Here is a 13038-nt window from a genome sequence, read left to right on the forward strand (position 1 = left end):
GCGCCACTTCCGGTTTTCTGGTGGTTTATTGGAGATAGGAGTCTCACGGTCTTTCCTGCCCGGGCTGGCTTTTGAACCGCGATTCTCAGATCTCAGCCTCCTGAGTAGCTAGGATTACAGGCGTGAGCCACCAGCGCCCGGCTTGGTTTTTGTTTTAACTAACAATGTTTATGTTTTCACCAAACCCAGTCACTGCCCTACTTTCAAGCTTGATTTGTTTTCACAAACTTGGGAGAATTATCTCCACCCACACTATTACTTTCTTGTGCCAAAAACTCCATTTACATTTCCTCTGTCAAACTGGCTCTGTCACTTATGATTGACTCCATTTCTTCTCAGTCTTATCCTGCCACGCACCTTCCTTCTGTCTTCTGTCTCTGATGCCTGTCCCTGTATCTGTCTTTCTATCTCTGCCTGTCTGAACTCAGGACCTGGGCACTGTCCTTGGACTATTTTGCTCAAAGCTAGCACTCTACTACTTTCAGCCACAGTGCCACTTCTAGTGTTCTGTCCCTCTAGAGACCTGTCTATCTTCATATATATTTATATATCTCCAGAGAGATATTATATATGTAATATATAATGTATATACTATATCTTCCCTCTTCCACTCTCTTCTGGCTTAAAATCAGAGCCTGAGCACTATCCCTTAGTTTTTTTGCTCAAAGCTGATGCTCTACCACTTGAGCCATACCTGCACTTATGGTTTTTGGGTGTGTAATAAGAGATAAGAGTCTCATGGACTTTCCTGCTCAGGCTGACTTCAAAATGGGATCCTCAGATCTGAGCCTCCTCTGTAGCTAGCCACCAATGGCTAGATTTTATCTACTGTGCCACGTTCTAAATGGTTTATGTTTTTCTATTTTTATACCTGTGCCCTCCTAGCGCAAGTTTTGGGCCTGCCCCTCTCTGATATAGGAAACCAAAGATTCAAAGACAAATGAATAGGAACCCTGGAAGAGGAACAACCTCTAAAGTGACCAAGAAAGAATCATATTCTCTTTTATATCCAGAATACTTGGCAAGTATGTTAGACATGGATTAATACGAGATCTAAGATATTCTACCCACAACAACATTCCCTTCTAGACTTCTCTGGGTCATTTTTATCTACTTGTTTGCTGTCAACTTTCTCATAGTTTAATTATTTATTTATTCAGGTTTTGTTTTTGTATGTATGTGCCAGACCTAGGGCTTGAACTCAGGAACTGGGCTTGAACTCAGGGGCTGGGCACTGTTCCTGAGCTTTTTTCCTCAGGACTAGCACTCTATCACTTGAGCCTCAGTTCTACTTCTGGCTTTTGGGTGGTTAATTGGAAATAAGAGGCTCACAAGCTTTCCTGCCAAGGCTGGCTTTGAATCAAGATCCTGCGTGAACCACCAGTGCCCAGCCATTTGTTCAGTTTTTAATAGTATAAAGTATGTCCTTTCTCACACGATCCTTATAAACCCTAATTTTGTGGTTTTGAGAGGGATAATCATTCCCATATTTCAGAGGAGAAAACAGTTTTTCAGGAAATAACTGACTTCTATCACATGAATGTTCATTACATGAGTATGTGGTGCGAAGGGCTATTTACACTCATCAGATCCGATCCCTAGTCCTGTTCTTTGTACTATGTTGGGTTTTACTGTTATTTTATTAAGACATGTCTTCAGTTAGAAGGTAACCTTTCTGAAAAGAGGAATCTTGCCTTAAATATTCCGCGCTCTGCACTATAGGGTTGATGTAATACTTGGTACAGTTATAAATGGATTTGTGTTACCTACACAAACCAAAGGAAATCAAAGATTCAACAAGGTGGGCACTGATGGTTCATGCTTATAATTCTAGCTACTTAGGACGTTGAAATCTTGAGATTTCAGTTCAAAGCCAGCTTAGGCATGAAAGTCCATGAGACGCTTATCCCAAATTTATCACCAAAAAGCCAGAAATAGAGCTGTGGCTTAAGTGGTAGAACATTAGCACTGAGCAAAAAAGCTAAAAAACAGGGTCTAGATGCTGAGTTTAAGCCCCAGTATTGGTGCATGTATACATACACAGACACACAGACACACAGACACGGACACACACTACAGCAGAAACTGAGACACTGAAAATTTCAACCTAAGTTCTAAATATTTGAAATCCTAGCTCTGCCCATTAGTAGCTTGATGACTTAACATCTCTATAGCTTCATTTTTTTTTTTCCTGGTAAAATGAAAATAACAACCATCACTACAACAGCCCCTTCACTGGGTTGTGGATTCAGAGCTGTATAAAACCCAGAATGGAGTCTAATACCTAGTGAGTCCTTACTGTTAGCAGCGACTATTCTTTGGTGATAGAATGTCCTGAAGGCCCCCGCTGGAGTGGACTGACAACTCTGCAAGTCAGAAAGAAGTCCTGGGCCAGGATCAAAAGGTCTGTTTTCAGGATCTCAATTTCATTCTCTGACTGAGTAAAATGAGGCCTTTTTTTTTTCTTTTTACACAACTTCAGTTCACCCTCCTGATATTGTTGGCAATGCTGACATAATTAAACAAACAAACCTTCTGTCAGAGAGTCACCTTAAGCACATTTGGAGGACTTCCGAGGGCAGCCAAACCTGCAGAACAGCTGTTGGAGCTGACATCTAAGCTCATTGATAGCATCCAACGCTTTTGTAAAGTCAACGAAACAATGCTTCCAGGTGCTTGGGAATGTATTCTGTGTCTGGTTTACTGAAGAGGTCTCATCTGCTTCCATAAAACCCTGTCTTCAGTTACTGAGTGCCAGCTGGTGCCAGGCAGTAAGGAGACACAGGGGAGTGTGACCCCAGGGGTGTGTTCTCAGGGGTACCAGCCTGATAAGGTGTGAGTAAGTGTCTCAGATTGTAAGTTCTCACTCTAGTTTTGAAGGGATTCCTCTCCTGAAAGGAGAGAATTCTTTAACTGGAGAGCATTCGTTCCTCAGGGAGTACTTAACAAACTCTGCAGACATCTTTGTCATCACTGGGTGGAGAACTTCCAACATCTAGTAGAGTGGAGGCTGGGATGGTTGCCAAATAACTCAATGCCACATATTTCAGCCCTCCTCCCACCCCCCACAGAGATCGCTCAGCCCCCCCCCAAATGTGCTTTGTACTGAGTTTGAGAGAACCCCTGAACTCGATGATCCGCAGGCTTCGGACTAGCTCCAAAAATTCATTGCTTCTGAAACCTCTTGCTTGTACAAATATTTCACTGGCAACTTCCTTCTCTTCTGAGAAGGTCATCGAATAATGTAATCCAGCTCTCAAGAGAAAATACAGACATTCCTTCCTGTGCCATTTCGACCAGGCTGCCAAGTTCATGCCCTTGGATCTTGGCTAGAGTCTCTGTGGCACCAACAGACCCCTTCCAGCTGTCTTTGGGCTGAGGGACTAGGACTTTGGGGACTGAAAAATGGAAATTGACAAAGCAATCTTACAGGCAGCTCCACCATCTTCTCTATCCTACTTTGTGTGTGTGTGGGGGGGAGGGGGGAGGGGGTAACCTGGAATTTGAACTCAGAGCTTTGTGCTTTTACTTAGCTTTTTTTTTTTGCTCAAGGCCAGTGCTCTACTCTTTGAGCCACACCTCCACTTCCATCTTTTCGGTGGTTAACTGGAGATAAGAGTCACGCAAACTGTACTGCCTAGTCTGCTTTGAACTGTGATTTTTCAGATTTCAGCTTCTTAAGTAACTAGGATTATAGGAGTAAGCCACTGATGGCAAGGCTTCCACTTTCCTTTCTGAATAGAAATGATGACCATACTCAGAGAGGGCTCCACTGAGACCCACATCACCTTGTAAAACTGACTGACTGTGGTTGCCTCTGGCCTGTTCCATTATCCAATAATTTAGGGATTTGGAGGAGTGGCACCTGGGAAAACATCACAGATGTCACCCATAGGGTAAATGGAAGTCGGGTGGCCTCACTCCTTCCTGGCAGTCTCCTCTCAGTCTTCCAGGATCAGAGCCAACTGGAAGGCAACCCCAGCTGGAAAGCTTGAAGTTCTCCAGGAGAAATATAAGCCTTCAAAGTACAATTAAAGCTAATTCAAGGGGAAATCTTATTTGTCCAACCTGGGATTGCATACATTCTGAATTTGTTTTCTTTTCTTTTTTGTTGGTCCTGGGGCTTGAACTCAGGGCCCAAGGGTTGTTCCTGAGTTTCTTTTGCTAAAGGCTAGTGCTCTACTACTTTGAGTACTATGTCTAGTTTTCTAGTGGTTAATTGGAGAAAAGAGTCTCACAGGCTTTCTTGCACAGACTGGCTTTGAACCACAACCCTCAGATCTCAGCCTCCTGACCACCACCAGCCCCCAGCTCATTTGAATTTCTGAATCTAACCTTTGGCTTTCTGCCTACTTACGTCTATTGTTCCCCTCACAGACACCGGAGATCGTCCACCACCTCCATATCTGTTGGAAGAAATAGAAATAATTCCATTGAAGAATATAAGTTTTACCAGAAGGAAGGATCAACAGCACATTTATCATTTGCATGCTGGTATTTTGGGAAGGTATATTTCTGATGTGTTGTGGAAAGATACTTCTGGGTGTCTTTGTATTGTTGGACCAAATTTCAGAAATGCCTATGATGCTTTGGAACCAATGTTTCCATCTTTGCCACTCAGGTAGCCAAAGCAGGGGGTGTGTGTGGCGATTTATAGTGAATTTATGTTGGAGCAGAGTATACAAACACAGTAACAGCATGCAGACATCTGCTCAAGGTCTGCTAGATGGCAAGTCCTGTGCTCAGCTTCTAGCTGTGTGGTGACTCATTTAGCTACTTCACTCCCTTTCAGTGGACATTATGACTGCTCCTATGTTACAGACTAGAAGATGGAGGTAGAGCCCATGGTGCAAGGAACATAGTTAGTGGCTGGGCTAGGAATCAGGCACAGGCTGTCTAGAATTTTCCTTAAGTATAGATGGTAACACTGACTTCTTATTGCAAATGGAGACATTTTCTGTTTCTGTTGATTTCTATTTTAACAAGCAACTAAGTTCAAACCAGACTTCATCTGTAGGAGAATGATTTAAAAAGTGAACTATAAAAATTGCTTTGGAATCCAGCACTGGTGGCTCACGCCTGTAATCTTAGCTACTCAGGAGGCTGAGCTCTAAGGATCACGGTTCAAAGCCAGCCCTGGACAGGAAAGTCCATGAGACTTTTGTTTCCAATTAACCACCAGAAAACGAGTGGCGCTGTAACGCAAGTGGTATAGTGCTTGCTTTGAGCTGAATAGCTCAGGGACAATGCCCAGGCCCAGAATTCAAGCAGAAAGGGCCTGGTGCTGGTGGCTCACGCCTGTAATCCTAGCTACTCGGGAGGCTGAGATCTGAGGATATGGTTTAAAGTAGCCTGGGCAGGAAAGCCCATGAAACTCTTATCTCCAGTTAATAGCAGCAAGTGGAGCTATGATTCCAATGGTAGAGCTCTAGCTTGAGTGAAAAAAAAGCTCAGGAATAGCATCCAGGCCCTGGACCAACAGCAAAAATCAAAGCAAACAAGCAAAATTGCTTAGAACAGTGATCAGGCCCACCTTCGCCCAAACTCCTAACTGCTCCATGGTTCATAAAAATTGAGCATAAAACTACAGAGACCAAATGCTTTTATCTTTTAAAGATATTCATATGGACTGTTTTATAATTTAGCCCAGATTGAAAACAAAGTTAATATCAAGAATTGTTTTTCTGTATTGCTCAGAAATACTAGCTCTGTTAACAGTATCAGATTGGATATTCCTTATCTAAAATGCTTGAAGCTGGAAATGTTTTCTGTTTTAGTAGGTATCCTTTTTATTTTTTTAATCTTAGAATACATGCAAATCCCTAATGATATATCCTGGGGAGAGAACCCAAATTTATATGTGAGATTTATAGGCCCAAGTCTAGATATGAAATGTATTTATTCTGTACAAATGTCTTAGGCATATAAGGTAATGTTGTTCAGAATTTTTAGTGTTGCCGGCATTTGGCCTATAAACCATCATTTGAGGTCAGGTATGGAATTTTCCACTCTTGGCATTATGTGTATCTCCAAAGGTTCTGGATTTTGATCTTTGGATGAGGTTTGCTTGTAATTTTAGTCTTCCTTCCCACCTACATTGATTTTTTTTGTTTGTGTGCTGCGACATGCTGTGTGCTATTTTGAGTTCTTTGGATGAAGCAAATATGGCTGAGATCAGGATGCTGTTTTGGTGGGGTTTTTTTTGAGATCTGTTTACTAATAGGAAAGATTAGATGCATAATGAGAAAATGCAAGCTCAGACTTGCTAAAGACTACAAGGCGATGCACATCAAACGGACTGACAGGCACAGAGCCAGCACCTGGGGATACACAGGAAAAGTAGTAGGGAGAAGGTGGCAAAAGAGCAGGGGGCTAAGGACTCAGGGATGTCAGGGGAGGGTGAGATCTGGTAAAATCTCTCTGTCTGCCTGGAGTCAAAAGTACACACCAGATTGTGCGGGATCTTTCCAGATCCCTGGTGGGTGGCAGCCCAGAGAACACATCCCACATTCCTAGTCTCACCAGCTCACCCTTTCTTGATTTGGAGTTAAGTCTCAGGTTTCTGAGAATGGGCGGAAGATCCTCATCTTCTAAAGGACCAAAAGATGCCTAGATTGCATCCATCAAGTGCATGAATGATCAGTGAGTGTCAGGGGCATGCTCATCTGAGCATGCGCATGGTTTGAGCGTGTGCTTTGTTGCATGAACCATAACAGACTTCATTGAGAAGGGATAATTCCATTTCCCTGGGAGGATCCGTCTCTGTATCCAGTTTCTAATGAGAAGAGCTCCCATATATCATGTGAACAAGAGCATCAGTGAGGACCTGAATTCTGGGGTAGGCCCTGAAGACTGGCTGGTACCAAGGGATAGAAAGATATTTCTGTCTTCTGCATTCTCTCCCAAGTCCTACGGATGCTCTGTCCTGTCCATCTCTCACCAGTATCCCATTTCTCCATCTTCTCTTTATCCTTCATACCACCAGCAGAGAGATCTACGTAAAATGTAAATGAGAGCTGAGCACAGGTGCCTCATACCTGTAAATCTTAGCTACTCAGGAGGCTGAGATCTAAGGAGTATGGTTCAAAGCCAGCCTGGGCAGAAAAATCTGTGAGACTTAGCTCCAATTAACCACCAAAAAGCTGGAAGTGGAACTGTGTCTCAAGTGGTAGAATGCTTTTTTTTTTTTTTGAACCTAGCACTTTTATTTGATAAATAGCTGCTCAACTACTTGAATCACACCTGCAACCACCTCTCCTCCCCTTTTCTTTTGCTTTAGTTATTTTTTCAGATAGGTTTTCATGATTTTAGTCTGAGGTCATCTGCAGACCCCGATCCTTCTACTTAGGCCTCCCGAGTAGCTAAGATTATAGGTGTGAACCACTAAACCCGGCTTGTTTTGTAAAGGTGAGGAGCTCTCACTAACTTTTTTTTTTGGCCAGGGCAACCCTCAAATCACAATCCTCTGATCTTCACCTCTCCAGCAGCAGCGTATCCAAAATGTTAACATAGCACAAGACTTTTTGCTGGTGAACGCCTTCAGAAACCCTTTACCTCTTCACCCTCTCCTTCTTTTAGGAGCTCACACTCTGCACCTGTCAAATCAATTCTCCCTCAATCATTCTCTCTTGTTTTCATACATTTGCAGGTACCATTCAGGAATTCTCATATACTACAGCAGGGTAGAGATAAGAATGGGAATGTGGCTTAGTGGTAGAGTGCTTGCCTAGCATGCATGAAGCCCTGGGTTCAATTCCTCTGTACATAAACAGAGAAGGCTGGAAATGGCACTATGGCTCCAGTGGTAGAGTGCTAGCCTTGAGCAAAAGAAGCTCAAAAAGGACTCCATGTTCCACTCTTTTCTAGCCAGTCAACAAGTCCTGTTCACTCAAACTCAGAAATCCTTCTTAAATTCATCTTTATCTCCAGTCACTCTATCTTTAGCCTAGTGGTGGCATTAAAAAAAAAAGCTCTTGCTTTTTCCCTTTCATATTTTATTTGGCAGCACTGGGGTTTGAACTTGGGTAAGGTTTGTGTTTACTCAGCAGGTACTCTATTGCTTGAGCCATGTCCCCAGACAACCTTGCTTTGGTTATTTTTTTTGGGGGGGGGGTCAGGTCGTGGGGCCTGAACTCTGGGCCTGGGCGCTGTCCCTGAGCTCTTCAGCTCAAGGCTAGCACTCTACCGCTTGAGCCACAGCGCCACTTCCGGCTTTTTTCTTTTCGCTTATATGGTACTGAGGAATCGAACCCAGGGCCTCATGCATGCAAGGCAAGTGCTCTACCACTGAGCCACCTTCCCAGTCTGCTTTGGTTATTTTTGAGAGAGTGTCTTGCTTTTTGCTTGGGCCAGCCTGGACTGTGATCCTCCTGTATATGCTTTCTGTATTGCTACAATGATAGGCCTGGACCAGTGCGTCTAGTGATTGGTTGATATGGGGGGGATCTCACAAAATTTTTGCCTGACCTCTGTCCTAAGTACCTAGTGTTACAGGTGTGAGTCACCTCACAGCTCTTTGCCTGGACCAGGATTTCCTAACTGAAGAATCATATAAATGCCATTTTCTCCAAGAGCTGTGTCAGGACTTCATTTAAGATCATGTCCCTCATGTGTGTGTTCCAGAATAAGTTCTACTTGGCATCACTCTGGTGCATGGCTCTACATTTTGTGTGGTCCTCACACCAGGAGAGCCTGGAAGGGCAGGGACAGCGTGTCCTTGTTCTGTTTGTGGCATTCTGCTGCAGTTTTTGTTGAATGAATGAATGTTCATTCTTTTCCCCGCTGCATCTGTTCTTCTTGCCGTTATATCATTCACCTAGTTTTGGGGCAGAGAAGAAGACAGTTCATCTGCCTTCCTCTCCCTTCCCTCCCCTGCTGTCACTTCAGCCTCATGATTCTATGTTGACTTTAAATCTTGCACAGATCTACACATTCTGGCCTTTCCCATCTCAGTGGAGTCTTGCCTGGTTACTCGGACACTAACTGTGTCCCTTCAAACCTATTATTGGTGCTACAGCTGGGACTGTGCGTCTCAACCTCAGCGTGACCAGCATTTCTGTTTTCTCTTCTGTGCCTCACAGGCCTGGTGACACCTTGTGACATAGGTGTGATTAGAGTGACAACTGTGATGTGAGAAGGAATGTGTGCTGCTTGCCACCCTGTCCCTAGAAGAAACTTTTCTTCCCTTCAGATGCAAGGAGTTTTGGTGAAGCCACCCAGCTGCTCCTCAGACATGCCCAGATTTGCCTCATCCATAGGGTGTGTACAGCTAGGCCATCCAGCTGTACTTCTTATGTAAGCACAAAGGTCGGATGGGATTTTGGAACATTAATAGGTAGATTATATTTTTTCTTGGCTTTCTCTTCCTTCCTTCCTCCTTCCTTCCTTCCCTCTCTCTCCCCCTTCTCCCCTTCCCTCCCTCCTTCCTTCCCTCTTCTCTCTCCTGACCTCCACTGAAGAATCTAAGTATGAAAACACAGAAATCTCAGACATTTAGGCCAAGGGAGAAGTCAGAATTGGGCCCTGGTTCCTTTTGTGAGCCCTGGAGTGGTACCCATTGGTGAGCAGCAATACTATGGAGGCAAGGAGGAAGAGGAGCTAGGAGGAGGGCCAGGGGATTGTTCTGAATTTTGTCCTAGGCAGCCGTGACTCCTGGGTGATCTGGCTGTTACTATTAGAATCTCATCAGCAATTGTACAATAATGGCAGATTAGAAGAAAGGTATAAAGTATTTAATTGTTTTCACTCTTTAGGATATTTCAATGCTCACTCCAGTTTAGGAACCATGAAGCTTTGCTGATTTGCACTATGGTAAGGACTGTCAAAATTCCTGGCATGGGGTTTGGGGTGCTGTTCAAGTAGTAGAGCAAGCAAAGGATCCCTGAGTTCAAATCCAGTATGGCTAAAACACAAAGCAACAACAGTTCCTGGGCACGGGTGATAATAGCCAGGGTGCCTTGCTTCCCTTTGTATGGCTCTGTCAAGCTTTTGTCAGAGTTCTGTGCAGGAGAAGATGGCATCAGATAAACAGAGGAAATAAAGCAAAGCCCCTTCCCAGAACCAATTTTTAAAAATTTCACAGATCTTTCATGGGCCCTCTGAACTAGCAACCTTGAACTTTCCCTTGGCCCTAGACCTTGAGACCACTTGAAGGAAGGAATGAGGAAAATAATCTTCATCCCTAAAATCACCACAACTTACTGGGGGCATCTGGTTGCACAGCCTTAGGAGCAACAACAATAACAAAAAACTGACCAAAAAAAGGTGTGAGGCAACGGGAGACTGGTACATGCTACAGATGTAGAGGTAGACGTTTCTTGAATTCATGAACTAGCATTAAATAAAACCTCAATAGAAAATACTTCACATTTTTTCTTTCCTTGAAGCTTGGGTCAGGGCAGTCAGTTACAAATAGTATTAAAATCTGAAAGGATCATTAGAGCACAGTGTGAGTTTGGGAGAAAATAACTGGTATTTGAAGCAGAAATGACAAATACTTTAGTCATTGTACAACTACAATCACTGTGTTCCCAATAGCTTCTTCTTTTTCTTTTTCCTTCCTTCCTTCCTTTCTTTCTTCCTTCCTTCCTCTTTCTCTCTTTCTTTTTCTTTTGCCGGTGGTGGGGCTTAAACTCAAAATCAGGGCCTGAGCATTAACCCTGAGCTCATCTGCTCTAGGCCAGTGCTCTATCACTTTGAGCCATAGCTCCATTTCCAGTTTTCTGGTGGTTTATTGGAGATAAAAGTCTCACAAACTTTCTTGCCTAGGGCTGGCTTCAAATCTCAGTCCTTAGATCTCAGCTTCCTGAGTAGCTAGGATTACAGATGTGAGCCACCAGTGCCCAACTCTACAGCTTCTTGTCCACCTAAAGTAGGAAACCAAAGCTTCAAGATACTACATTCAGTAACCCCCTTGTCCTTAGGGGAGGAGATATGACAAGACTCTTAGTGGATGGCCTAAAGCCACTGATACTACCAAAATCTGTATACTATGTTGTTTTTTTTCTTCCTATACATACACATCTATGATAACATTTAATTTATAAGTGATACCAATTACTAATAAACTAGAATAATAATAACATATTGTAATAAAAATGATGTAAGTGCAGTCCTTCTCTTTCAAAGTTTCTTAATCTCATTAGACTATCTTTTTGGGCTGAGGCCCAAATTGAGAGGGGGGAGGGGTTACTGTACTCTCATTGGCTAAGCCTTAAAATGAACAACTATATTTGGCCACATGATAAAGCCCAATTTTCTGCTTAGGTGGGTTACTCACTAGCCAGTATCATTTCTTTGGTAATCCAAAGGCAGTCACAGTCCTGTAATCCTAGCACTCCGGAGGTGGAGGTAGGGGTATTGTGAGTTCAAAGCCATCCTAGGCTACAAAGTTAGTTGGGCTGGACTACACAGAGTGGAGCCATCTTAAAATAAACAGACAAACAGAAACAAAACACCGAGTTTAAGAGCAAAAAATAAATTCCTCAGGTAAGAGAGAAAAATAAAGACCCTCTTTTACATACAAGAGCTGGTTCTTTTTCTCTGATTTTATTATTATTTTTCCCCCCTGAGTGCAATTTTGAAAGTGAAATCAAGATCCTGTAAATCTGGATCACCCAGGCAAGATATAAATGCCTCTAATTCAATCATGTGTACCTTGTAAGTAATTAACAGTTTAACTCTTGGTGGCTTTTGTATTTTATAGCCAACTGTCCCTTTGTTTTTTTTTTTTTTTGGGGCCAAGCCGGGGGCCTGAACTCTGGGCTTGGGCGCTGTCCCTCAGCTCTTCAGCTCAAGGCTAGTGCTCTACCACTTGAGCTACAACGCCACTTCTGGCTTTTCTCTTTTTGCTTATGTGGTGCTGAGGAATCGAACCCAGGGCCTCAGGCATGCAAGGCAAGCGCTCTACCACTGAGCCACCTTCCCAGCCCCCAACTGTCTCTTTGTTGAGTTGAGAACACTAAGTGTAACTTTATAAAGGAATGGGACATGGTTATATAAAGTAGAATGAAATTAAAGGGGATGGAATAGAGATCCAGGGCTTTAGAAAATAAAGGCATATAAAATTAGCATTGCGATACAGAATGCTTAACAAAAATTGCCAACTCTAAAAAGAATTAAGATGATTCATGAATGTGGGGGAAAAAATCCTTTAAGTTGCTTTTCTGACAACTGGTTCTCTGAACACCAAATATGAAAAAGTCAAGTCCTGGATGGCTTTAGCAGGTAGAAACCTGCCAGCTGCTCCCAGTTTCCCTTCCGTCCCTCCACATTGGCCTCCTGGCAAGGAGCAGCCCTGAACCTCACGTGAGTTTGAAGGCTGACATTGTATTGCGGCACATGAAAACTGGCAAATATGTTTAACCTACTGAGGTTAAAGAAGCCCTCAGAAGACACAATACACAACTCACTCCAGTTGTTTCATACAATTCCCCATGAAAGATACTTAGAACTTAAGATCTAATTGCTCAAAAGAATTTACGACATGTTTTTGTATTCTATCTTGTAGAATCTCAAAAGGGCAGGCACTAGTGCCTTCACTATATTCCGCAGAATTAATATTTACCAGTATTAATGATAAGGTAAAGATAAATTTTAACTAGTTCTACTTAGGATGAAAGTAAAACACATACCTCTTTCTGATAACTGTTAAATGGTTAATGAAATAATGCAATAAAGCGTGCAATTTGTTTTATTTCTGCATATTGGGTTATACTTAGTCTAAGAGAAATGCACAAGTCACTTTGGTTATCTAAAAAGGACATTTGCTAAACAGAATTCTGCAAGCTTTTTTTTTAATTAATTCTCCAAAAAAGAAATCTTTTTTTAACAATTTGGCCTAATATCAAAACACATGATACTGAGATTTTCAATCTTTTATCTTCTTCGTTCCACTTGTCCAGAACCTGACATAAGAACTTGTAGAATGAACAAATCCCTCCTTTAATTCCCCCAGTTTAGTAACGTTAGATTGTCCAGATTGAAAACTCTGCCCGAAAGAAAATCACCTAAAAGACAAACTGCATCAAAGCCCCACTA

The 13038-nt window shown here is 42.7% G+C and overlaps 1 protein-coding gene across 1 annotated transcript in view; it reads right to left on the minus strand.

Moving 5' to 3' along the window:
* The window catches only part of Exph5 (exophilin 5), a 49858-nt gene that overhangs the window by 9395 nt on the left and 27425 nt on the right, over window positions 1-13038 (minus strand). Inside the window, exon 4 of the mRNA XM_013009478.1 lies at window positions 4336-4406. Within this exon, the coding sequence (XP_012864932.1) occupies window positions 4336-4406 (71 nt within the window). The remainder of the gene's footprint in view (window positions 1-4335; window positions 4407-13038) is intronic.

This window comes from Dipodomys ordii, unplaced genomic scaffold (assembly GCF_000151885.1).
Source record: "Dipodomys ordii isolate 6190 unplaced genomic scaffold, Dord_2.0 Scaffold10, whole genome shotgun sequence".
NCBI classification, from domain to species: Eukaryota; Metazoa; Chordata; class Mammalia; order Rodentia; family Heteromyidae; genus Dipodomys; species Dipodomys ordii.